The sequence below is a fragment of the Lycorma delicatula genome, chromosome 1 (assembly GCF_047948215.1).
Source record: "Lycorma delicatula isolate Av1 chromosome 1, ASM4794821v1, whole genome shotgun sequence".
NCBI classification, from domain to species: Eukaryota; Metazoa; Arthropoda; class Insecta; order Hemiptera; family Fulgoridae; genus Lycorma; species Lycorma delicatula.
The window spans coordinates 403,419,182-403,444,039 of NC_134455.1; the positions used below are offsets into that span (position 1 = coordinate 403,419,182).

Consider the following 24,858-nt stretch of genomic DNA (forward strand, 5'->3'; position numbering starts at 1 on the left):
CATATGTAAATTCACTCGATACGAGAGCTGGAAGCTTAAATATAAATTAAATTTATTTATTTATTAGTTATAAATATATAACTATCCAGTTTACGAAACAAATTATCGTAATATTAAACTAACCTTCCTTGACACAATAACAAAAGAGAAGTTAGCTTCAAAATCAATAAATCCCTACGGAGGAGGACATATAGGATTCAAAATTCTTCTAATTTTTACCTTTATTGTTTACCATTTGATTTGACTCACGTGTTTTGCCTATATGTATGTTTAGTTGTAATTACAAGGCCGAGAAAAAAAATCATGTTTACGATTCTAAATGAAACCAAGTCCTCATTATTTTTATCCTTCAAAAGAACAAAAAATGAAAAAATATGAAAAGTAAAGTAATTGAATAATGAAAAGTATAAATAATGAGGATTTTAAACCCTCATTATTTATACTTTTGTTATTTTCTATTGTGATTTATTATTATTCTTTCCGTAGCGGAGGAAAAAGCTCTGCCAGCCGCCGTCGGGCCCGTACTGACGGCACAGTGCGGGGCTCTCACCCGCTAAAAAACCTCCCCTTCTACCATGCAGGAGCCGGATCTAAGCCATATGGTATGTACAGCCCCTGCATGATCACCCAGTCACTCCACTATCCGAATCCGTGTGACCGGAAGGCGTTCCGAGAGGGCGATCGACGAGCGACGACTCCGAGGAGCCCCCACCGCCCACGCCCAGAAGCTGGCCTCCCTTGATCACCCATCATCGAACTCCATAAATCCGCATCAACTCATCCTGCCGTCGCCTCTCTTCATTGGCCTTCTCTCGTATCATTGATGCGATCGTAGTCGAGACACACTCCCACTTGTGAGCATTACCTGAGCATTACCCATTGCTGAGCATTACCTCGATTATATTGTTGGCCCCCTCCACACCCTGACCCTCGAACACTACGCGGAAGTTGCGCCATCTAGAGCATAAAAATACTACGTGCTCTGCTGTATCCAGTCCGCCGAAATCGTGACAGCGACTTGTATGGCATCTGCCACTCCTGTACAGGTAATCTCGAAAAGATCCATTTCCAGACAGGAACTGGGTGAATTCGTAGCTTGTATTACCATGCTTTCGCTCCACCCAGTTCCTGACGTCTCGTATGAGCCCATTCCTTTGTCTGAATCTCGCCATCTGTCACACCAAGCCATGTAGAGACCGTCAATTGCCTCCTTTCTGTCCTCTCCATTCACTATTGCAGCTCTCATTTGCGCTTGTAAGTCTATGGGCGGTACTCCAGCTATAACCAAAGCCGCCTCGGCGCTGATCGTTCGATACCCTGCGATGACACGTATCTTCAGCCTACGTTGTTGCATAACCAAACGCCTCGCGTTCCTTTCCATCTACAATATCATATTCATTGCACGCAATACCACACCAGGCACCGATTATTATTTTTATTAGGGAATTAGTGAATCCATAGTATTTTCAGTATCGATTTATTTGTATCGAGAATAGTTCTTTTAAGATCTCCTACGATACTGAATGAATGAATTACGATAGTAAAATTTATTAATTTATTTTGCAATTATTATTACCGTTGTTATTTATTGTTTATAAATATTTAAGAAAAACTTTTATTATTTTTTGACAGGCAGTATGTTCAACCATGTAAATATGTTCTTTCTTTTTTCTCTTATTTGCTGGTGTTGCTTCTTCTTATTTATTGTTTATAAACATTTAAGAAAAAACATGATTTTAAACAGGATTTAAATGCAATTTTAAGTAAAACTCAGTTTTTTTTATATTGTCCATTGTCCTTATGACAGATTACATGTGACATTTTTAAAGAAAATTAATAAATAATTAAAAAAGAATCGAGGGCGCTTGGCGCCCGCCAAAACCTGCTTGACATAATAGTATATTCCATTGCACGACGGTTCGGCTCGGCTCAGGCGGAACAGGACAATTTTTCGTGCGTAGTGACGGCGTTCATCGATTTATAAGACGTTGTCACGTCAAAAATTACAATGAAATTGTAATTATATGAGTAAGAAGAGTGTCGCAGATTTCATTTCTTCCGCTCAAAAAACAAAAATTTCATTTAAGTCAAAAATTTCATTTAAATCAAAAATTTGGCATTATGTATTGCCAATGATACACATGGTAATATTCATACATGTCAGTTTTACTAGAATGGCAATCAAGCGAATTTTTGTACTTCTAATTCGCAGGAAGGTTAGAACTTCCATTTGTAAAAAATTATATTCCTATTTTAGGAATAAATAATACATTTTCTCATTCTGAATATAGTTATAGAGTAAGTTTTCAATCAAGTTTGATGATTTTTAAAACTGAATGGAAGGATACTAACGTAGTGAACAAAGAGGTTGTAACATAATTTTCACGAGCCGCGACGGTATGTAGTAAATATATATACCCGTATATATATATATATATATATACTAGTATACCGGTTGCGGCCTCGCCGGCGCAATGGTCAGGAGGGTTTAATCGTTCAGAGCTCTACCTACTCGACCACCTGTGTTCATTAAACTCATGTTTGCGAGAATAATAATGATAGATGAAAATTTAAGCCTGTTTAATTTATAAAAAATATATATATATGTTAATTGTAATTTATTCAGCACAACAATTTGTAGTACAAAAACCAATAATTAATTTTTAGATTTTCCTTCGCGGCTTCGCTCACAAAATATATAATCATAATACAAAAATAAATCGAAAAAAATTACAATGAAATTGCAAACAGTACGTTAAGAGTCTCGTAGATATCATTTCTTCCGCTAAAAAACAAAAATTTCTGTTATATAAATAAAACTGTTTTTATCAAAACGATACTGATATAAAAAAAAATAAGACACTACACTTCTATTATCAAAATCTGTTATTAATATAGAATTAAATACATGTTAAATATATGTAATAGATAATAAACAATGTTTAAGCGTTCCAGATAATAAGTAAAAAATATAAAAATTTAGAATTAAATTTGGTGAATTAAATTTCAAAGTGACAAATGAAGAGGTATTGCGGCAAATAGATGAAGAAAGAAGCATTTGGAAAAATATAGTTAAAAGAAGAGACAGACTTATAGTATGTGGCCTATACTCAAAGATTAGATAAATTTTTTCACTCAATTTAATGTCCCTTAAGTGAGCAACATACATAATAACACTTTTTTCTGTTATTCAAACCCTTGTAAAAGGATTGGGGTAATAAAAAGATTTTTTTTTGTGTTTATTGACTAAAAATTACATTTTCTTACTAATTAAATGATTCCAATTGCATTAATATGGCACTCCAATTGTATATACTTGAGCGATATAAAATGCCGAATAGCACAGGCGAAGCGAGCCTTCAGTAAGAAATATAATTTGTTTACATCAAAAATTAATTTAAATGTCAGGAAAAGATTTTTGAAAGTATATGTTTGGAGTGTCGCTTTATATGAAAGTGAAACTTGGACAATAGGAGTATCTGAGAAGAAAAGATTAGAAGCTTTTGAAATGAGGTGCTATAGTAGAAAGTTAAAAATCAGATGGGTGGATAAAGTGACAAATGAAGAGGTGTTGCGGCAAATAGATGAAGAAAGAAGCATTTGGAAAAATATAGTTAAAAGAAGAGACAGACTTATAGGCCACATACTAAGGCCTCCTGGAATAGTCGCTTTAATATTGGAAGGACAGGTAGAAGGAAAACATTGCGTAGGCAGGCCACGTTTGGAATATGTAAACAAATTGTTAGGGATGTAGGATGTAGAGGGTATACTGAAATGAAACGACTAGCACTAGATAGGGAATCTTGGAGAGCTGCATCAAACCAGTCAAATGACTGAAGACAAAAAAAATAATTAAAAAAATTTAAAAAAATAAATAAATAAAAATTTATAACAAAAACCTTACCGCCCCGATTTCATTTATTAAACAAACTTCTATAACTAGCACGGGTAGTAAGTATTAAGTCATTATTACAATTTTGGTTAAATTTGGTAACTATAAATTTTCTGTCACAAATTTATCATCTATTAGCGTTTATTCGTTATTTCATAAATTAAATCGGGCCGATAAGAGTTTTGTAACAAATTGTTCTTTTTTTTCTTATTATGTAGAACGTTTTTTTTTTTTTCTGTCATTTGACTGGTTTGATGCAGCTCTCCAAGATTCCCTATCTAGTGCTAGTCGTTTCATTTCAGTATACCCTCTACATCCTACATCCCTAAAAATTTGTTTTACATATTTCAAAACGTGGCCTGCCTACACAATTTTTTTCTTCTAGGAACGTTTAAACATTGTTTATTATCTATTACATATATTTAAAAAATTCTAAATTAATAACAGATTTTGATAATAGAAATGTAGTGTGTCTCACCTTTTTTGAATACACTATTATTTTTTAAAAATAGTTTAACTTATAATACAGAAATTTTTGTTTTATGACTGGAAAAGTGATATCTGCGATACTCTTACCGTTCAGTTTACAATTTCATTGTAATTTTTTTTGGGATATCACTGCGTTTTGTTAGATTATTCTTTTATTTTTTTTTTAATGAATTACTCATTGTGTTATGGATTTATTATTATTAAAATTTATTGCTTTTCTAGAACAAACAAATTGAATTACAAGACCAATTTTTTTTTTTTTTTTTTGGTTAGTTATATTCACTTCATATCATATTTTCCTTTTTTTAATAAAACTTGTATAATGACCTTTACGAATCGAAAATCCGTAATGTAATATTGCACTTACAATTTTATAAGTGTAACCCTCGATTTTTATCGTTAAATTCGATTTTACCAATCGAATTTATTTCTGTTTTATTTATTCCTTTTTTTAATAAAACTAGTATAATCTCTTGTAAACTAATACTTTTATTTCCTTTAAAGAAGTGATGGGAATTAAAAAAATTGTTTCATCTTCAGTACATTCATTTACTATTAAAACAATTTATAGTATATTTTCTTTTAAATTTTATTATTTAAAGTGCATTATCAAGTTTTTGTACTCTACCTAGTACTACCAAGTACTGCTATCTAGCGGTGCGATTTGTAAATCCACCTTTTTAAAGAAAAAGTGAGACATATTTGAGTCCCACGGTTCATCAAATGGAAGAAAAAAACGTTGTTTAACAAAATTCGATGTATTTTTTATTACTAATCTAATTGAACTTCTTTTTCCTGTTTAGTCTCCGGTAATTACCTTGCAGATAATACTTCAGAGGATGATATGTATGAGTGTAAATGAAGCGTAGTCTTGTACAGTCTCAGTTCGACCACTCCTGAGATGTGTAGTTAATTGAAACCCAACCACCAAAGAACACCGGTATCTACAATCTAGTATTCAAATCCGTGTAAAAATAACTGACTTTACTAGGACTTGAACGCTGGAACTCTCGACTTCCAAATCAGCTGATTTGGCAAGACGCGTTCATCACTAGATCAATCTGGTGGGTCAATCTAATTGAACTGAAATATAATGTTTTTACGCTTATTTTTTGCTCCATTTTCGTTTCACTGTTAGGTTAGGTCATGTTTACAATTGAAACGTAGTTCGTTGACTTCGTCGTCTCTTACCGATGAAGTTCTAACGAACTCAGTGATTAGCGTACAAAAGGAAGTGATGTGGTGTCCACATCATATTTTTATAAAGGGCATGATGAGAATAGGACCGGTGGCAGTTGTTTACGTTTCAATTAATTCTGTTAACAAAAAAATATTTATTTATTCAAAATAATATATATTTAGATGGATGAAACTTATTTTATATTAACAATTTATAAATATAAAAAAAAAAATCATTTTTAATCTGTTTTGTATGCTATTAATTAATAATAAGAAATAATGTTGAAAATATATTTTACATACCACTGGTATTCTCTTTTTACTGCAGTTATTTAAAATAGTGTGAAGAGTATTTCTGATTGCAAGCGGCGAAATATTTTCGTTCAATAAATTTATCATTATTCTGTAAAATATTTCAAAACTATTATTATGTTTAATTTTATAATAATAATTATTATTATATTGATTCATTTAATACTACTCTAGACACACGCGCGCGCACACACACACGATGTTCAACAAAATCAAACCAAGTCGGCTCAAATGCAGTTACTTGAGAGCGTCACCTTTAACGCTGGTACCGTCGCTCTACTAGTAGCGCCACTAGATTGCTTTACTTACTTGTTAAATCTAAATTTCTTCTTTTTCTTCATTTTTCTGTTTAGCCACCGAAACCACCGTAAGGTATTACTACTTCAGAGAATGATATGTAAGAATATAAATAAAGCGTAGTCTTGTACGGTCACAGGTCGACCATTCCTAAGATGTGTGGTTAATTGAAACCCAACTACCAAAGAACACCGGTATCCACAATCTAGTATTCAAATCCGTATAAACGTAACTGCCTTCGATCGGGGATACTGGTGTTCTTTGATGGTCGGGTTTCAATTAACCACACATCTCAAGATTGGTAGACCTGAGACTGTGCAAAACTGAAGTTCATTCAATTCATACGTATCATCCTTTGAAGTAATACCATACGGTGGTTTCGAATGCTAAACAGAAAAAGAAAGGTTATGTTTGGTTAGAATTCATTAATTCAGAGTACTGACGAATCGTACATACGAGTATATAAACACAACCTAACCAAACATAACCTCTTTTTTCCTGTTTAGCCTCCGGTAATTACCGTTCAGATATTACTTCAGAGGATGATATTTATAAATGTAAATGAAGTGTAGTCTTGTACAGTCTCAGTTCGACCATTCCTGAGATGTGTGGTTAATTGAAACCCAACTACCAAAGAACACCGGTATCCACGATCTAGTATTCAAATCCGTATAAAAGTAACTGGCTTTACTAGGACTTCAACGCTGGAACTCTCGACTTCCAAATCGACTGATTTGGGAAGACGCGTTCACCACTAGACTAATCCCGTGGGTTAACATAACATAAGCTCGCTAAACTTTCCTAATTGACGTTAAATGTACAAATTATATACGACTTAATAATAACAAAAATTATATCTAAACTAAACACAATAATTAATGATACTTAAAAACAGCGTAAATCGAATGGCCCCTCCGAATAAACAATAGTATTTTTTTTTTATTGTAGCTTGTTTTAATAATTGACTAATATCTTACCACTGGGGCTTTATTAATATTATATTTTTATGAGAGAGCGGGTATCAACAGCTATAGTTATTAGACCGGTGGAAACTGGTAGCATATGAAAAGGTGGGATGGCAATTTTTCATACGCCACCCCTCATCGGGATTCGAACCCGGGACGACCTCCACACGAAATGTAGAGACGTTATCTACTTAGCCACGAAGATAATTATTATTTTATGTAAACACAAAAAATCAGACGTTAAAATTCTTAAAATTATAAATATACACTATCCTTAAAAAAACAAGCAAATTTTAATTGTTGTCGAATTATATAAAAATCTCGATACATAAATAAATTAAGACCAACATAAAAAATTCAAATATGAATATAGAATAATTATATACATATCTGTAATTTTAAAAATTAATATATTTTCTTTTTACAAGATTGCCCAAAAAGGAGAGAAATATACTTAGGGTGTATGTATATATGTTTCATGTTCCACTGTAGCACTGAACGGTTGAACCGATTTAGATGTATGATGACCCCGCGTTGGAATCCTTACGTTACCCGAACTGTCATAGTCTATATATATACATATATATATATATATATATATATATATATATATATATATATATATATATATACACACATACAGGGCGTTTCATAATGTTCTTAGGAGTTACAAAAATTCAGTACAAAAAAAGTATTTCACTTACCTAAATAAAAATTCTACGAGGTGATGCAAGGACTCAAACAGTTTTTGTTAAAATCTATAAATACGTACTCCTCTGGTAACACGGCACACATCAACACGAAAGTCAAGCTCTTGCCAAACTCGTTCTAACATGTCATTTTCGATAGAGTTGATCGTATCGATTATGCGATCCTTTAGCTGAGCGATATCGTGCGGCATCAGTGAGATAAACACCTTATCTTTCACGTAACCCCAGAGAAAGAAATCACATGGCGTGAGGTCTGGTAATATTGGTGGCCACAGCATAACGTGTTGGTCTTCTTCAGACGCCCGTCCTATCCAGCACCGAGGTAATGTTGTGTTAAGGTACTGTCAAACCTCATTATGAAAACGGGCAGCACAACCATCTTGCTGGAAAATGAAGTCGTTGAGTAGCTGAGGCATAAGCCATAATTGTAACATATCCAGGTATATGTGTTTCCATAAAAAAGAACGGCCTATACACTGCCTCACGAGAGATCGCACAAAAAAACGTTTACTTTCGGAGAATCCCGAATGCGTTCCACATAAGCGTGTGGGTTTTCAGTTCCCCAAACTCGCACATTATGACGGTTTACTTTGCCGCTAATATGGAAAGTAGCTTCATCGCTGAAAATTATCTTCTTTAGAAAACCTTCATCTAACAACATCTTTTCTTGTAACTGTAAACAAAAATCGAGCCTACGTGTTTTATCTCCATCAGAAAGACGCTGGATTAATTAAAGACAGCACGGTTTGCATAATAAACGTTTACGGAGAACTCGGAATTTCTAATTCTCTGCCTGCAGCCGCAGTCGATTTTGACGTTATGTGGAAAAACTATTTTTTTTTTTTTTTTTTTTTTTTTTTTTTTTTTTAAGGGCGAAAAACGGTTGAACGTTATCATCGCCCGGAAAATAAATAAAAAGATAAATAAATACATAAATAAAGAAATAAAAATAATTTTAGTTTTTTAGATAAAATTAAAACTTAAAACTACTATCACAGAAAACGAAATCCGGAATGGGTGTAAAAGGCCCATTCTCGGATAACAAAAACACTAATATGTAACTTAAAACTCTATTAAAAACTATCACATTAAAAATAAATAAAACTTAAAGCTATGTTAAAAACTATCATATTAAAAATAAATAAAACTTAAAACTATGTTAAAAACTATCATTAAAAATAAATAAAACTTAAAACTAAAAAAGGAGATAAAACTTAAAACTAATATCACGAAAATCTTATAACTAATATCACAGACGAATTTAAAAAACATACAAAAAAAAACAAAAAAAATCCGATAGGGAGTGTAAAAGGCTCCCTACTCGGATAACAAAACAATACATAGGACAATACATACAATTACTAAAGAATACATACTTATTAAATTTTTTGCATTAACCCTATACTACGTAAAAATATAAACATGCGGTTTAAAACCTCCTTATCGTCACGCAAGATACCACGGATGTTACTAGGAATTTTAAATTTACGACGCAATGCCGCATAACATATGCAGTCCACGAGTATGTGGCGCACAGTCACGCGGCAGTTGCATCTTGCGCATAGAGGTGGTTGTCCTCTTGTAAACAGGTACTCGTGTGTGACTCTCGTGTGTCCTATCCGCAATCGACAGAGTACTACTTCCTCACGCCGGGGTTTTCTGTATGAGGAGTTCCATGGTAACACAGAATCTTTAATCTGACGGAGTTTATTATCAACAGTAGCTGTCCAATCACCTTGCCACCTTGTTCTTAATAATTGTTTTACATAGTTAATGAAATCAGAAGTAGCAACTCGGGTGGTGAAAGGAGGCTGGTTACATGCTTCTTTGGCAGCGGAATCTGCATGTTCATTACCTGGAATCCCTACGTGGCTAGGGACCCAGCAAAAACTTAATTCTGTGTTGCGATTATTCAACTCAGCGATTGCGTTGTAAATTTCAATGACGATAGGATGTTTGGAATAAAAGTTCTTTAAGGCTTGGAGAGCACTACACGAGTCACTGCAAATAAGAATTTTTCTATATTTAGGGTTAATGATGTTTAGAGCCTTATTTATAGCATATAGTTCAGCGGTAAACACACTCGTAATACTGGGGAGACCAAACATATAAGTTCTCTCATTGACAACAAAAGCACACCCAACCGTATCGTTTTGTTTCGATCCATCAGTGTATACAACCGCGTCTGGTTTCGCCTTGGAGAGAACACACTGAAACATCTGCTGAAAGACGATAGATGGTGTTGATTGTTTATTACATGTAGTCAGGTCAAAATTAAAATTTATAAGGCTTATTCTCCATGGAGGATATGAGCAAGGGTACATAGGAAAGAATGACGGTGTGTCAACATTTATATGCTGCAGCAGACGCCAGGTACGGACACCTACAGGTGCAGTACGTCGTGGATGATCCTCATACTTTCCTAGATTAGGATTTTTAAGGACTGACTCAAGAACCGGGTGATTTGGCTGTCCTCTGAGACGAGCAAAATAAGATAATAAGAGCTGGTCTCGTCTATCCCAAAGTGATGGTTCACCACAGTCTACAAGTAAGCTTGCGACAGGACTTGATCTAAACGCGCCTGTAGCAAGCCGAAGGAAAGCATGATGTACACTATCCAGCATTTTAAGCACGGTTTGACGAGCTGATGAGTAGGCCACACAACCGTAATCTAAACGGGAGCGAACAAAGGAATAGTAAAAATGTATCATACATGATCTATCGGCTCCCCACTTGGTGTTAGTAAGGACTCGCATCATATCTAAAATTTTGGAACATTTTGTTTTCAATTCTTTTAAATGTTTGACCCAAGTAAGACGACTATCAAAAATTAAACCTAAAAACTTAACGTAATTAGAGATAGTAATAGTCTCACCGTTCAGAAAAATTTGCGGAATAGAAGGGTTTCGTAGCCGAGAAAAAACTACACATTTTGTTTTTTCGGATGAAAATGTGAAACCAGTAATCCTGGACCAAGCTTCAAGGTGATATATAGTGTTCTGCAGTAGTCTCTCTGCTGTGGGTGCCGAACGGCTTGCAATGTAGATAGCAAAGTCGTCAGCGAATAGAGAGCATGAGACAGGAGCCTGAACACATTTGGTAATATCATTTATGGCTACAGAAAATAAGGTGGCACTTAATACACTACCTTGGGGCACTCCATTCTCTAAGATGACACTATCTGAGAGCGAATCATCTACACGAACACGAGCCGTTCGGTGATTTATGAATCCCCGGATAAAAGCAAGCATATTGCCCTTGATTCCCCATTTTTGGAGAGTGTTAAGAATACCACGTCGCCAGGCTGTATCATACGCCTTTTTTATATCAAAGAAGATAGCGACGAGGTGTTGCCGATTGAGGAAAGCGTTTTGTATGGCTGTTTCTAGTGACACTAAATGGTCAATGGAAGATCGTCCTTGTCGAAAACCACACTGTTCTGGAGATAGAAAGCCATGTTTCTCCAAGTACCATGTAAGTCTGCGGTTTACCATTCTCTCCATTATTTTACACAAAACGCTTGTTAATGAAATAGGGCGATAGCTTGAGGGGTTCTTCTGATCTTTACCAGGTTTTAGTACTGGTATAATAAATGCTTCTGACCAGCCGGGTGGGAAGACTTGTTCGGAGAATAAACCGTTGAAAATATTCAAAAGTTGATGTAGTGCCGAATTAGGAAGGTGTGAAAGCATGGAAAGGCGAATGTTGTCCGGTCCAGGGGAAGTGTCCCGTGAATTTTTAAGTGCATGTAACAATTCTTTAAATACGAATGGAGTGTTTAATTCACCAACCGAATCACCAATGTTTAACGACAACACCTCCATTTGTATCTTGTACCGTTGAAAATCGTTATTATATGATGAGGTGAGAGACACCGAGCGGAAAGATTTTGCTAGACTATTTGCCACTTCCGAGGATGATGAAAGGAGTTCTCCTTCATCAATAAGACCAAGAATAGGTTGTTTCGGTGATCCGAAGATTGCACGAATTTTCTTCCATACAGTAGACGTGGAAGTAGTGCGTGAGATAGTGCTCACGTATTTCGTCCATGAATTCCTCTTAGCGTCCAAGAATACTCGACGGCACACCGCTCTAGCCCTGCGGTATAAATTTAGATGTTCTGTTGTGGGCCTACGATTAAATTTACGTAGTGCCTGCCGTCGATTCCTAATAGCAATTTTGCATTCATCGTTCCACCATGGAACGAAAGGACGTCTAGGATTACCCGATGTTTGTGGGATATATCTGTTGGCATTCTTAAGTATCATGGACGTAAAAGAAGAATATTGGTCGAGGATGTTCGCTCCATCGTCATACTGAGATTGGAATGCTTTACAGTATCCGTTCCAATCTGCCTTTTCAACAATCCATCTCCGTGGCATTCTTTTAATCTCGCAGTCTACACCGAAACTAATAATAATTGGTCTATGATCACTGCCGTGATAGTCATCACAAATCGACCAATTAAAATGAGGGAGTACATTCGGTGAGCATATGGAAAGATCAAGGTTAGATACAGCACCAGTTGATAAGGACATAAAAGTGTGTGATCCATTATTCAGTAGGCAAAGGTTAAAATCTTGTCTCAATCTGTTTATCATATTTCCTCGAGTGGAGCAGAAGGTTGAGCCCCAGGAAATATGATGGGCATTGAAGTCTCCTACTATTAACGATGGAGATGGTATTTGTGTAAGGAGATTTGAGACGTCTAAAGCACTGAACACAGTGTTCGGTGAGAGATACAGATTGCAGATATGCAATTTGAAGGGAATAGTGACCTTTACTGCAATAGCAGGAATGACAGTGGTTAGTTGAATTCTTGTAGCTGACACCTCATTCTTCATGAAAATCGCTACTCCACCACTCTCCCTACTGTCTACTAGGCAGTCGTATCTCTCGCAGAAGTATCCTCTAAATGTAATTCGGTCATGTTGTAGGAGGTGAGTTTCCTGGAAACACATGATTAGTGGATCATGTGTGTGCGCCAGTACTCTAATATCTTCAATGCGGGACCGAATACCTCTAACATTCCACTGAATAATGTTCATAAGTGTAAAAAGCAAATAAAAAAATAAATTTCGGAAACTAAATAAAAATTAGTTGTACGTGATTCGGTTTTTCTTTTTTGAATTTTTTATTTTAAAGAACTCCGATGCCCTAGGGTCGGGTGGTTCTTCAACCATATCCTCCAGTATATGAGGAGATGGTGGAGGAGATTTATTTGAATGGGATGCTGTAGTTGACATCCCAGAAGAGATAGTTACGTGGGTTCCCTTTATGGGGAGCTTATTAGGTGGCTTACTGCCAGCTGTGATAGTCGCTATTCGTGGCGGTACGATTTTGGGAATAGGAACTTTCGTATGTATCATACTGTTTGATTCACTAGCTGCGATGGAGGACTTTTTATTCATTTTTGTCAGCTCTGAGATAGTGGCTGTAAGTGAAGCTACTTGATCAGATAGCATCTGAACAAGTTTTTTAAGCTCATTGCAGGATCCGCACTGCTGATTATTAGCATTTGTAGGAATTTGTTTAGTTGTAGCGGTGGCAAAAGATACGTCTGGTTTAACCAGGTTCCGTGAGTTGTTTATCTTTTTATATTCTCTACGTGCAGCCGGAAAAGATAGTTTTTGCTCCGTACAGATTTTGAGAATTGCCTTTTCTTCTTTAAAAGTTGGGCAATCTCGGGAGCGGGCTGTATGTGAACCACTGCAGTTTGCACATTTTTCACTTTCTTCGCAGTTAGTGTCGTTGTGACCTTCTTTACCACATCGAGCACAGATCTCAGTTTTCGTGCAAGATGTTGTAGTATGACCAAAACCTTGGCATCTGAAACATCGCCGTGGGTTGGGTATGAATGGTCGTACCCGAACCGAGAGGTAACCCACTTTGATCTTTTCTGGTGGAACAGGGAGACTGAATGTTAAAATAAGAGACGGTGTCGGTTCTTCTGTTCCGTTCTGCCGTTTCATTATACGTTTCACCTCAACAACATCTTGGTGGCACAGCTCGTCAACTATTTCAGAGATATCTATATCCAGAAGGTCTCTACAAAAAATTACCCCACGGCTCGTATTTAGCGTTTTGTGGCATTCTGCGCTTATATTTATGCCACCCATACTACGGAGACGTAAGATAGATCGACTCTGCTCATCGTTGAATGTTTCAACCAGAATCGATCCGTCGCGTAATTTCCTGATATTCTTCGGGGAGCCACTTGCACCTGTTATGGTTTTGTTTATTAAAAACGGTGAGACCTTTTGAAGGGAGCCACCTTCCTGACTATTTTTGAGAACAACGAATCTGATATTTTTATATTTTGATTTTAAGAAATTCTGTTCAGTAGGACTTTTATCCTCGTCAGACGAAGCTGATCGAGGTCTCTTCGCAAGACTTAAAATGGTGGTTTTTTCAGATGGACCACCAACCATCATAGTGTTTATTATTGGAACTGAAATTTTGGTCCCACGAGTACCGGCGAAAAATGGACCACTCCAGCAGAGCGCACGCGTACTGGAGCTAGAGCTAAATACAACTGGGTTCGCCCTGGTGCCCAGAGGACATCGTTCGAGACTCACTACGTAGAGCCATTCACCCATCGGCACGATTTGTTCCCACCTTGGGTTACGGTTGCGTTTCGTAAGATGTCGCAACACCACCGAGTGTAAATGTAAGAAATATCAGTGTAGGTTGTTGTTGTGTAATTGTGTATGTGTGTATGTTGTAATTTATGTAGTGTTCTTGGTGTAGTATATGTGTAAAATGTAAAGTGTCCCGCAGCTCATTGTATAGTGGGAAGAAAAGCTGCGGAGGCTAGGCCCGTGGGGACGCCAACCCCCAAAGTCTTAAAGAATAAGACTCCCCGTCGGGGGGAAAAACTATTGAAGTACTCTTTCGTACAGTACTTGTTTTATTCTTATGAGTGAAATTGTTTTTTGTTAACGAATTTTCGAAACTCCGAAGAACATTATGTAACGCTCTGTATATATATATATATATATATATATATATATATATATATATATATAATAATAAATTTAATATATATATTAATATATATATATAATAAATTTAAAAAATTTGAAGAAAAAATACTACATGCAAAATTAACAAAGCACGCTCTTTAATTATCCTATATTAGAGAGCAATGTTTTATTTGTTTTGGCAGTTGTTTTGTTTAATTTGTAATACTGAATTTTTTCAAAATTCCCTCGCCCCCCAAAGAAACAATTTTTTAACTAATAAGCTTTTGAAATGCGGTGCTATAGGAAAATGTTAAAAATCAGATGGGTGGATAAAGTGACAAATGAAGAGGTATTGCGGCAAATAGATGAAGAAAGAAGCATTTGGAATAATGTAGTTAAAAGAAGAGACAGACTTATGGGTTTCATACTAAGGCATCCTGTAATAGTCGCTTTAATATTGGAAGGGCAGGTAGAAGGGAAAAATTGTGTAGGCAGGCCACGTTTGGAATATGTAAAACAAATTGTTAGGGATGTAGGATGTAGAGGGTATACTGAAATGAAACGACTAGCACTAGATAGGGAATCTTGGAGAGCTGCATCAAACCAGTCAAATGACTGAAGACAATAAAAAAAAAACTAATGGGCCAAAAAAACGATATAATTTTAGTATCCAATAAGAATTCGGTGGGAATATACATGTTTCAAAATAGCAGGAAATATTGATATTAACAATAACCAGTTTGGAGAAATAACCCAGTAACCCAGAACACACTAACATGTTATTTTATATCGGTCATTTTAAACATTCTCCATATTAACACGTTTGATATATTAAAAATATAAGCATTACTACTTATAATTATCGATATAAATTATAAATATAATCTACAGAAAGTAACCTACGCTCGCTTCGCTCGCTAACCTCGACTAATTTAACAGTAACAATATTTTGATTATTTAGATAAATAATTACTTAATTTATTATTTAAATATTCAAAACATTAGTAAAGTTAGCAAGTGAAGCGAATAAGAGTCTTGTCCTTTCATCCGGAGGCACCGGGTTCGATTCCAAGTTAGACATGGCATTTTCACACAACCTACAAATCATTCATCTCATCCTCTTAAGCATGCCTAACTGTGGACCCGAAGGTTAAACAAAAAATAAAAAAAGTTTGCTTAGATTATATTTATCAAATAAATAGGATATTGTTAGGGGTAAATAAATAGAATCTTGATATGTTATTGTTAATATCAATATTTCCTGCTATTTTGAAACATGCATATTCCCACATAATTCTTATTGGATATTAAAAATACGTCGAATTTTCGTCAATTGGTTAAAAAATTAATTGTTTTTTTTTTATGGGGGGGGGAAGAATTCCGAAATAGATCCGTAATATTTATCTCTTGTTATGTTTACAATATTAATTACTGTAGGATGCACATCAAACCCTTCATTAATTATCCCTTGTTTCACTAAAAGAAAATAAAATAAAATAAAATAAAATAATTAATATACATTCAAATACAAAACTAAAACAATAGGCAAGGGTTAAACCGGTGGGGGCTCAACTTATATTTTAGGGACTAATTAACTGTATTTAAAGTTTCATTTGTTAATAATCACAAAAAAAAAAACGGTGTACTTTTCAAGAAGATTCCCTCAGCCGATTTGTAGTTAGTCGCTGTAGTTAAGTGACATAGTCATTAGATGGCGCCGCTAAAAAGGGGAAAAAAGATAAAATTAAAATTTTAACTTTATATAATAAATAAATATAATTTAACCAAACTTAACCTACACTCTAACGCTAACGTTGTCTAGCGAGCGAAGGTTAGCGAACATAGGTTAGGTTTAAGTTCCATCTTTACATGGAACTAGCAGTTAATGATGTTAAAGAACAATTTAGATTCGGAGTAACAGTACAAGGTGAAAAGTTAAAGATGCTACGATTTGCTGATGATATAGTAATTCTAGCCGAGAGTAAAAAGGATTTAGAAGAAACAATGAACGGCATAGATGAAGTCCTACGCAAGAACTATCGCATGAAAATAAACAAGAACAAAACAAAAGTAATGAAATGTAGTAGAAATAACAAAGATGGACCGCTGAATGTGAAAATAGGAGGAGAAAAGATTATGGAGGTAGAAGAGTTTTGTTATTTGGGAAGTAAAATTACTAAAGATGGACGAAGCAGGAGCGATATAAAATGCCGAATAGCACAAGCTAAACGAGCCTTCAGTAAGAAATATAATTTGTTTACATCAAAAATTAATTTAAATGTCAGGAAAAGATTTTTGAAAGTGTATGTTTGGAGTATCGCTTTATATGGAAGTGAAACTTGGACGATCGGAGTATCTGAGAAGAAAAGATTAGAAGCTTTTGAAATGCGGTGCTATAGGAGAATGTTAAAAATCAGATGGGTGGATAAGTGACAAATGAAGAGGTATTGCGGCAAATAGATGAAGAGCTAAACGAGCCTTCAGTAAGAAATATAATTTGTTTACATCAAAAATTAATTTAAATGTCAGGAAAAAGTTTTTGAAAGTATATGTTTGGAGTGTCGCTTTATATGGAAGTGAAGCTTGGACGATCGGAGTATCTTAGAAGAAAAGATTAGAAGCTTTTCAAATGTGGAGGTATTGCGGCAAATAGATGAAGAAAGAAGCATTTGGAAAAATATAGTTAAAAGAAGAGACAGACTTATAGGCCACATACTAAGGCATCCTGGAATAGTCGCTTTAATATTGGAAGGACAGGTAGAAGGGAAAAATTGTGTAGGCAGGCCACGTTTGGAATATGTAAAACAAATTGTTAGGGATGTAGGATGTAGAGGGTATACTGAAATGAAACGACTAGCACCTAGCACTAGATAGGGAATCTTGGAGAGCTGCATCAAACCAGTCAAATGACTGAAGACAAAAAAAAAAAAAAAAAAAAAAAAAAAAAAAAAAAAAAAAAAAAGGTTAGGTTTGGTTAGATATTTATTTATTGTATGAATTTATATTTATTTTTTTAAATTTATTACACAGTGTACCTTCAATTTATGCGGGTGTTACGTTCCAGAAAATTTCCACGAAATCTGGTAAATTGAGATTCACATTTAATGTAGAAGTACAGGCAAGGGTAGATTCTTGTTAAGTTATACAGTAAATTTATTGTACTCAAGAAATACTTTATTGTACTTTATTTTATTATTATAGTATCATTTTATTATTTTAATGATATTACAGTACAATGGATGTATTTAAAAAGAAAAATATGTATACTATTTATTTTCTCCTTTCAGTGACGCAATCTAACAACTAACTGACTCAACTGCGGGCATCATCAAAAAGTATAAAAAACAATTAATAAATTCGAGGGAAAATTGATATATTTTTAAACGTAAAATTCTTCTCATATATTTACAGATTAATCACCTGCAGTTATAAAATAATAAAAAAAGAGGTGAAAATTTTAGAATTCTATATTTATTGACATTAAAAATATTTTACTCACTTTCCTAATTTTTGTGGAATAGGTGTTCCGGCGTAAGCTGCAAAATCAAGTAAATCTTTAGTATATGGAATTTCTGGTGACTTTATGATGTACTTTGAGAAGGAATACTTGTTGGGTGATTCTTCACAAAAAATACAGTCAGATTTTCGACTGTCTTCAGAACTACTTGTTTCAAGTTTTTCTTCTTTAATTGATTTACCTGCCATCTCAAAATTCTAGATAACTTTTAATTTTTGTTAATTCCATTTACGATTGTAATTTACGCGTATTATTTTATTCATTTACATTATGTTTTTTAAAATACGCCCGGTAATTTAATTAAACATCAATAAATTTTTATAAATAACATTTAAAAAAATTACATTTATCCTTGTTTACTTTTATAATCATATCAACACTTTTATTTTTAAATATTCATTTTTATTTATGACGAAAATATTTCACAACAAAATTTGTTTATTAATTATTTTGTGATAAACATATTTTTATATCACATTATGTTCTTTTAAAATAAACAAATTTCAACAGATTTTATACCATGTAAAATTTAACCTTTAATTCAACCACATTGCCACAACAGAATCAATCTAAAAAAAATAAAACATAAATAAGCAAACGTATTGTCGAAAACATATGTTTGTGTTTTTTTTTATTTAAAGTAATTTTTATCTTCTTTTTCTGTTCATGTATAGAGTCATCGAAAAAGGAGGTTAAAGCAATTTAAAAAATCGTATCTTAGAAAATATTAGAAATAATAAAACAAGTATTTTTTTTTTAAATTCATCAACTCAAAACGATTTTTTACACCTTACAATATTTAAATATATTAGCTCCGTTGGTCACTCTGGAAACACCCAGTCGATAATCGACTTCAACCTAGGTCAACTAGATCATCGCAAGCATAACTATGACGTCGGTGGCGCGAGTGGTAGCGTCTCAGCCTCTCATCCGGAGATCCCGAATTCGAATCCCGGTCAGGTATGGCATTTTTCACACACGGTAGAAAATCATTCATCTCATTCTCTGAAGCAATACCTAACGGTGGTTCCAGAGATTTAATAAAAAAGAAAGATAATAGATTCAGTAATTATTGTATTTTTTTTTTTAACCTCCGAGACCAACGTTAGTTATTGCTTTCAGAGGATGAGATGAATGTCAAATAGCCTGTGAAAATGCCATGCCTGACCGAGATTCGAACCCGGAACCTCCGAATGAAAGACCGAGACGCTACGGAGACCGGAAATTTTTTATTATTTAAATAATCAAAATTAGTTAGTCGAAGTTAGCGATTGAAGCGAGCGTACGTTAATTGGTTTGGTTAGATTATATTTATAATGTATATCTATAATTATAAGCAATAATATTTATATTTTTATTATGTAAAATATGTTTATATAAAGAATGTTTAAAATGACCGGTATAAAACAGCATGTTAATCTGTTATCGGGTTGTTGGATTATTTTTCCAACCCGGTTAACATCAATATTTCCTGCTTTTTTTAGTTATTTCCTGGTGAAAAACTTGCAGTTTTTTGAGGAAGGAGAAACGAAAAAATACCGTTTTTTCATGAGTCTACTATGATAAGGAATGTTTATTTAAACTGTACGTTTTCCCGCAAGTTGAATAAATTGAACAAGAAAGTAATGTTTCCTCAAGATGGTGTAACCTAACATTAGGTGTTAGACGAGCTCTCAATGAAAAATTCCCTAATTGTTGGATAGGCCCTGTGCTTTGCCCTCCGAGAAACCTAGATTTGATACCCGTGACACCCAAACTTTTTTCTATGAGGGTTAAAATCATTGTCTACACTAAATAAATCAGGGATGTACAAAATGTAGAAGAACAGATACCGCTGGTGTTGCCATAGTTACGTCTATGATGTCTGTCTGTCTTTTTCTGTTTAGCCTCCGGAACCACCGTAAGGTATTACTTCAGAGGATGATATGTATGAATGTAAATGAAGTATAGTCTTGAACGGTCTCATCTCGTCCGTTCCTGAGATGTGTGATTAATTGAAACCCAACCACCAAAGAACACCGGTATCCACGATTTAGTATTCAAATCCGAGGTGTACTGAGGTGTCTTCGAAAGCATGACCTCTTACGCTGCGCCCGTTTGGGCGCATACGTTGGATATGAATAGAGCACTTCTTCAAAATTTAAGGAGTTCCCAGCGCAGAGCCTTAATTGTATACACTGGTGTTTTTAAAACAACCTCCTGCGATCAATTTAGTGTTGACAGTTCGGGCAGCCATGTAGAAATTGCGAAGAGGACGGGAGGCCAAAGTATTTGGGATACGGTTTCGAACCGGGCCAGTACCAAAGCGGAACGGTGATCACAATGCACCGGATCTAAATTTCGTTCAGTTGTACATCTCCTACTTGCGGAAGAGGCTGCAGAGCCTCGGGATGGAAGCATGGCAGCTGGAATAGGACACCACGATCAAGGGAAGTTCCTTGTATACGTTTATACAGGATTTGGGGGGATGGTATGCCTCAAGCTCGTTTTTAAAAGCAACCGGTGCCCGGGTGCTCACAAAACAAGCTAACTTCAACCAATATTTGATTCGGTTCCGCCATGCAGCTGATGAGCTGTGCGTCTGCGGAGAAGTTCAGTCAAATGATCACTGATCTTTGACTGCCCTGCTCTTGGGGGACCAGAGACCGGGTCACCTTGGAAGTTAGAGGTCAAGAGGACCGCATTTCGGACCGTGTGGGGGTTTCCTTGAGGTAGTTACTTTGTTCAACCGGCATCCGTAGTTTACTTAAGGGAAAGACTCTTACCGCATTGCCATGGGAAGCTAACCCTGAGTATGGTTGACCACCAGCCACTTATTATGGCTCCAAGCTCTATAAAATGGTAAACAGGTACTGGCATTCAGCGATCTAGGCGTAGCAGCGAATTGCTGCCTAGACAAAATAAATTTTATTATGGATGTCACATATATTTTTAGTAGTTGACGACGGTGTGCGCCTAACCATTTTAGTAAATATATGACAGGTGAGCGGTTGGGACATGTAAACCGATGGTGTATGGCAACGCGCTTAGTCCCCTCACGTTGTTAGGTAACCTCTCCATTTAGGGGACTGGTCGCTAAACTGTTCGAGGCTCAGTAGCCGTTTGTGGCACAGTCATTCGGTCTTATGCTTTAGGACGACTGAATGGGGTGGTGGAAATAGCCAGGCAAACCATGTATGAATGTAAATGAAGTGTAGCCTTGTGCAGTCTCAAGTCAACCATTTCTGAGATGTGTGGTTAATTGAAACCCAACCAAAAAAAATAACACCGTTATCTACGATCTAGTATTCAAATCCGTACAAAGGTGACTGGCCTTTACTAGGATTTCAAGCTTAAAACTCTTGACTTCCAAATCAGCTGATTTGCTAGACGAGATCACCATTACATCAAACCGGTTGGTCTACGCCTATGATGGTCTAACCGACCTTTTTCTTTTTCCTGTTTAGCCTCCGGTAATTACCGTTCAGATAATTACTTCAGAGGATGATATGTATGAGTGTAAATGAAGTGTAGTCTTGTACATTCTCAGTTCGACCATACCTGAGATGTGTGGTTAATTGAAACCCAACCACCAAAGAACACCGTTATCCACGATCTAGAATTCAAATCCGTATAAAAATAACTGACTTTACCAGAACTTGAACGCTGGAACTCTCGACATCCAAATCAGCTGATTTGGGAAGACGCGTTCATCACTAGACCAATCCGGTGGGTTTGTCCAATCGACCAGGGTAGAAGTTGATTATCGGCTGGTTGTTTTCAGAGCGAAAAACGAAGCTCGTATTTAAACATTTAAAGTATATAAAAGAACTTTTTTAAGTTGGTGAATTCAAAAAAAAAAAAATACATTTTTTATTATCTCTAGTAGTTTGCTGCAACCTTTCTAGATAACCTGTTATTTTATAAAATATTATTATGAATTGTTTGAAATTAATTATCTATACTAAAAAAAAAAATAAATAAATAAATAAAAAATGTTGAATTGAATAAATTAGAGAATACTAAATAAATTTATTGTTAAGTAGATAGCGTGTTGGCATTTCTTATACAGGTATCGGGTTCGAATTCCGTAATGCACGGGATCTTTTCATACTCTACCAATTTCCACCGGGCTCATAACAGCTATGAGCAGATTCATCAAATTTATTCATGAACAGCGGGAATCAACAGCTGATTCCCGCTCTATTATATCAAAAATAATTATAAATATTATGCGTTTTTTCTTTGATTTTACTTAAATTAAAATAATTCTCTTAAATTTTATGATAAGTTTTTCGATTTTTAAATCTTTACACACAGTTATAGAAAAAAATATATTTTTTATTACCACTTTTTTGTATGGTTTTGTTTTATGTATTGTGTCAAAATAGAAAGTTTAGTTAATGCGCAAAATAGTGATATATTAATGAATCTGGCGTTTGACATCTTGCTACCTATGAAATTCTCTCAAGGGACAATATGATCCTTCACTGATCATAATTTCATTTCTTAGTTATAAAAAGACATTTGATGTAGATTTATGTTAATAAATATGCAAAATTTTTTAGCTAAAATTTTTAATTTTTTGTATCTTTAAACAACATTGTTATTGACCTCTGAGAGGTTTAATTTATACCACTCATGCCGGCCTTCATAGCTCGAGTGGTAGCGTCTCGATCTTTCATCCGGAGGTTCCGGGTTCGAATCCCGGTCAAGCATAATATTTTCACACGCTATTTATCATTCATCTCATCCTCTGAAGTAATACCTAACGATAGTCCCAGAGGATAAAAAAAAAAACAAAAAAAAAAACACCACAATCTCTTTACGCCAACTTTTGGTAATTAAAACCCAAATTAAGCGACTTTTTATCAGGTCCTTCTTATCTAGGTTTTCTTATTTGGTGAAAATATCTGAAATTTATCTCCAATAAATGCATTTCTAAACTGTAAGGGTACATCCCTTAACAACTTGTAAGAACTTCATCTCATGTAAGACTGATCGATAGTTTTGACTGGTTTTCCATGTTGTAACAATTAAGTTTAGTTCTAATCTGTATCTTTCTTCTAGTTTATAAATCGTAATTAGCTAGTAAATGCTATACTAAATGCCATAAAACTTAACTAATCAGTATTTCACGGTCTTTGTCTCAAAAAAAAAAAAAAAATATTAACAAATTTTGCAAATACTAGAAATTACACCATTGAATAAATTTTAAATAGCACAGGTGAAACGAGCCTTCAGTCAGAAATATAATTTATTTACATAAAAAATTAATTTAAATGCCAGGAAAAGATTTTTGAATGTATATTTTTTGGAGCGTATCTCTACATGGAAGTGAAACTTGGACGATTGGAGTACCTGAGAACAGAAGATTAAAAGATTTCGAAATGGGGTGCTATAGGAGAATGTTAAAAATCAGAAGGGTGGATAAAGTGACAAATGAAGAAGGATGTAGAGAGTATACCGAAATGAAACGACTAACACTAGATATGGAATCTTGGAGAGCTGCATCAAACCAGTCAAATGGCTGAAGACAAAAAAAAAATCAGAAGTTATTAGTGAAATAGAATTTTATGTACTTTAAAAATATGAATATGTAATTTAATAGGCTTTATTATATATATATATATATATATATATATGTAATAGATTTGGTGAAACAGCTGATTATTTAATATTAATTGAAAACTATAATTTTGAATCGTACTATTTTTGGATTTTCTAGTTTAATTTTATTTAATTACTAGCTGTACCCGCCACGCTTGGCTGTGGGACATTGTGGTTGCATGGATGAGAAATGAGAAACAAAACAAAGCATACGTTTCATAGAAGTTTAATTTTGCAATACTTGTGGATATACAATATTTTTTGATTTTCCACTGTCTGCGTAGATATAAAGGCTATCTGGTTTGCCGACTCGGGAACACGAAAAATACAGTTGCCCATGTGAGAAGCAATCCGCATCTAAATCTAAACCACACAATTCTAAAGATTGACCTTGAGCTTTATCGATTGTGATTGCAAATGCCAATCGAATTGGGAATTGCAATCTTTTAAATTAAAATGGTGTATCGGTCGGGATCATGGGTATTCGAGTAATGAGGACATCTTCACCTTTGAAAGGCCCCATTAAAATCGTTGCTTCCACTACGTTATTCATCAATTTCTTAACTGCAAGTCGCGTGCCGTTGCAGAGTTTTGGCTGATTAATATTCCGCAACAGGATAATTGTCATTTTTTGATCAAACTGTTGCTAGAATCAATATAATGTGGAATGTTTTCCCAGTTCCTCCTGGTGCATCCAAGAAGAAGGTCCCCCCAACTCCGTCATTTATCATTTGCATTATGCGATCATATATGCCTTTCTGTTCACGCGTTAATTTAGGAATGTTTGATCGGACATATGACTTAAGATCACCAATGTTGTAACTCCGTTCACGGCGTAAATCCACATCAAATGAAGCAATCGCAGCTCGGGTGGGTGCTGGCATTCCCGATTGACTAAGAACTTTATTTGCAATAGCTAAGCACTTGTCTTCAATATTTATCA

The 24,858-nt window shown here is 34.9% G+C and overlaps 2 protein-coding genes across 3 annotated transcripts in view; one reads left to right on the forward strand and one right to left on the reverse strand.

Annotated features, from left to right (window-relative positions):
* The window catches only part of LOC142317426 (salivary peroxidase/catechol oxidase-like), a 299,683-nt gene that overhangs the window by 139,032 nt on the left and 135,793 nt on the right, over positions 1–24,858 (forward strand). The window lies entirely within an intron of this gene.
* LOC142317428 (uncharacterized) overlaps positions 1–24,858 on the reverse strand; it is a 66,412-nt gene that overhangs the window by 8,352 nt on the left and 33,202 nt on the right. For both annotated transcript variants that reach the window (XM_075353996.1, XM_075353994.1), the window contains exon 2: positions 5,864–5,963. In XM_075353996.1, the coding sequence (XP_075210111.1) occupies positions 5,864–5,959 (96 nt within the window). In that variant the 5' untranslated portion in view covers positions 5,960–5,963. The remainder of the gene's footprint in view (positions 1–5,863; positions 5,964–24,858) is intronic.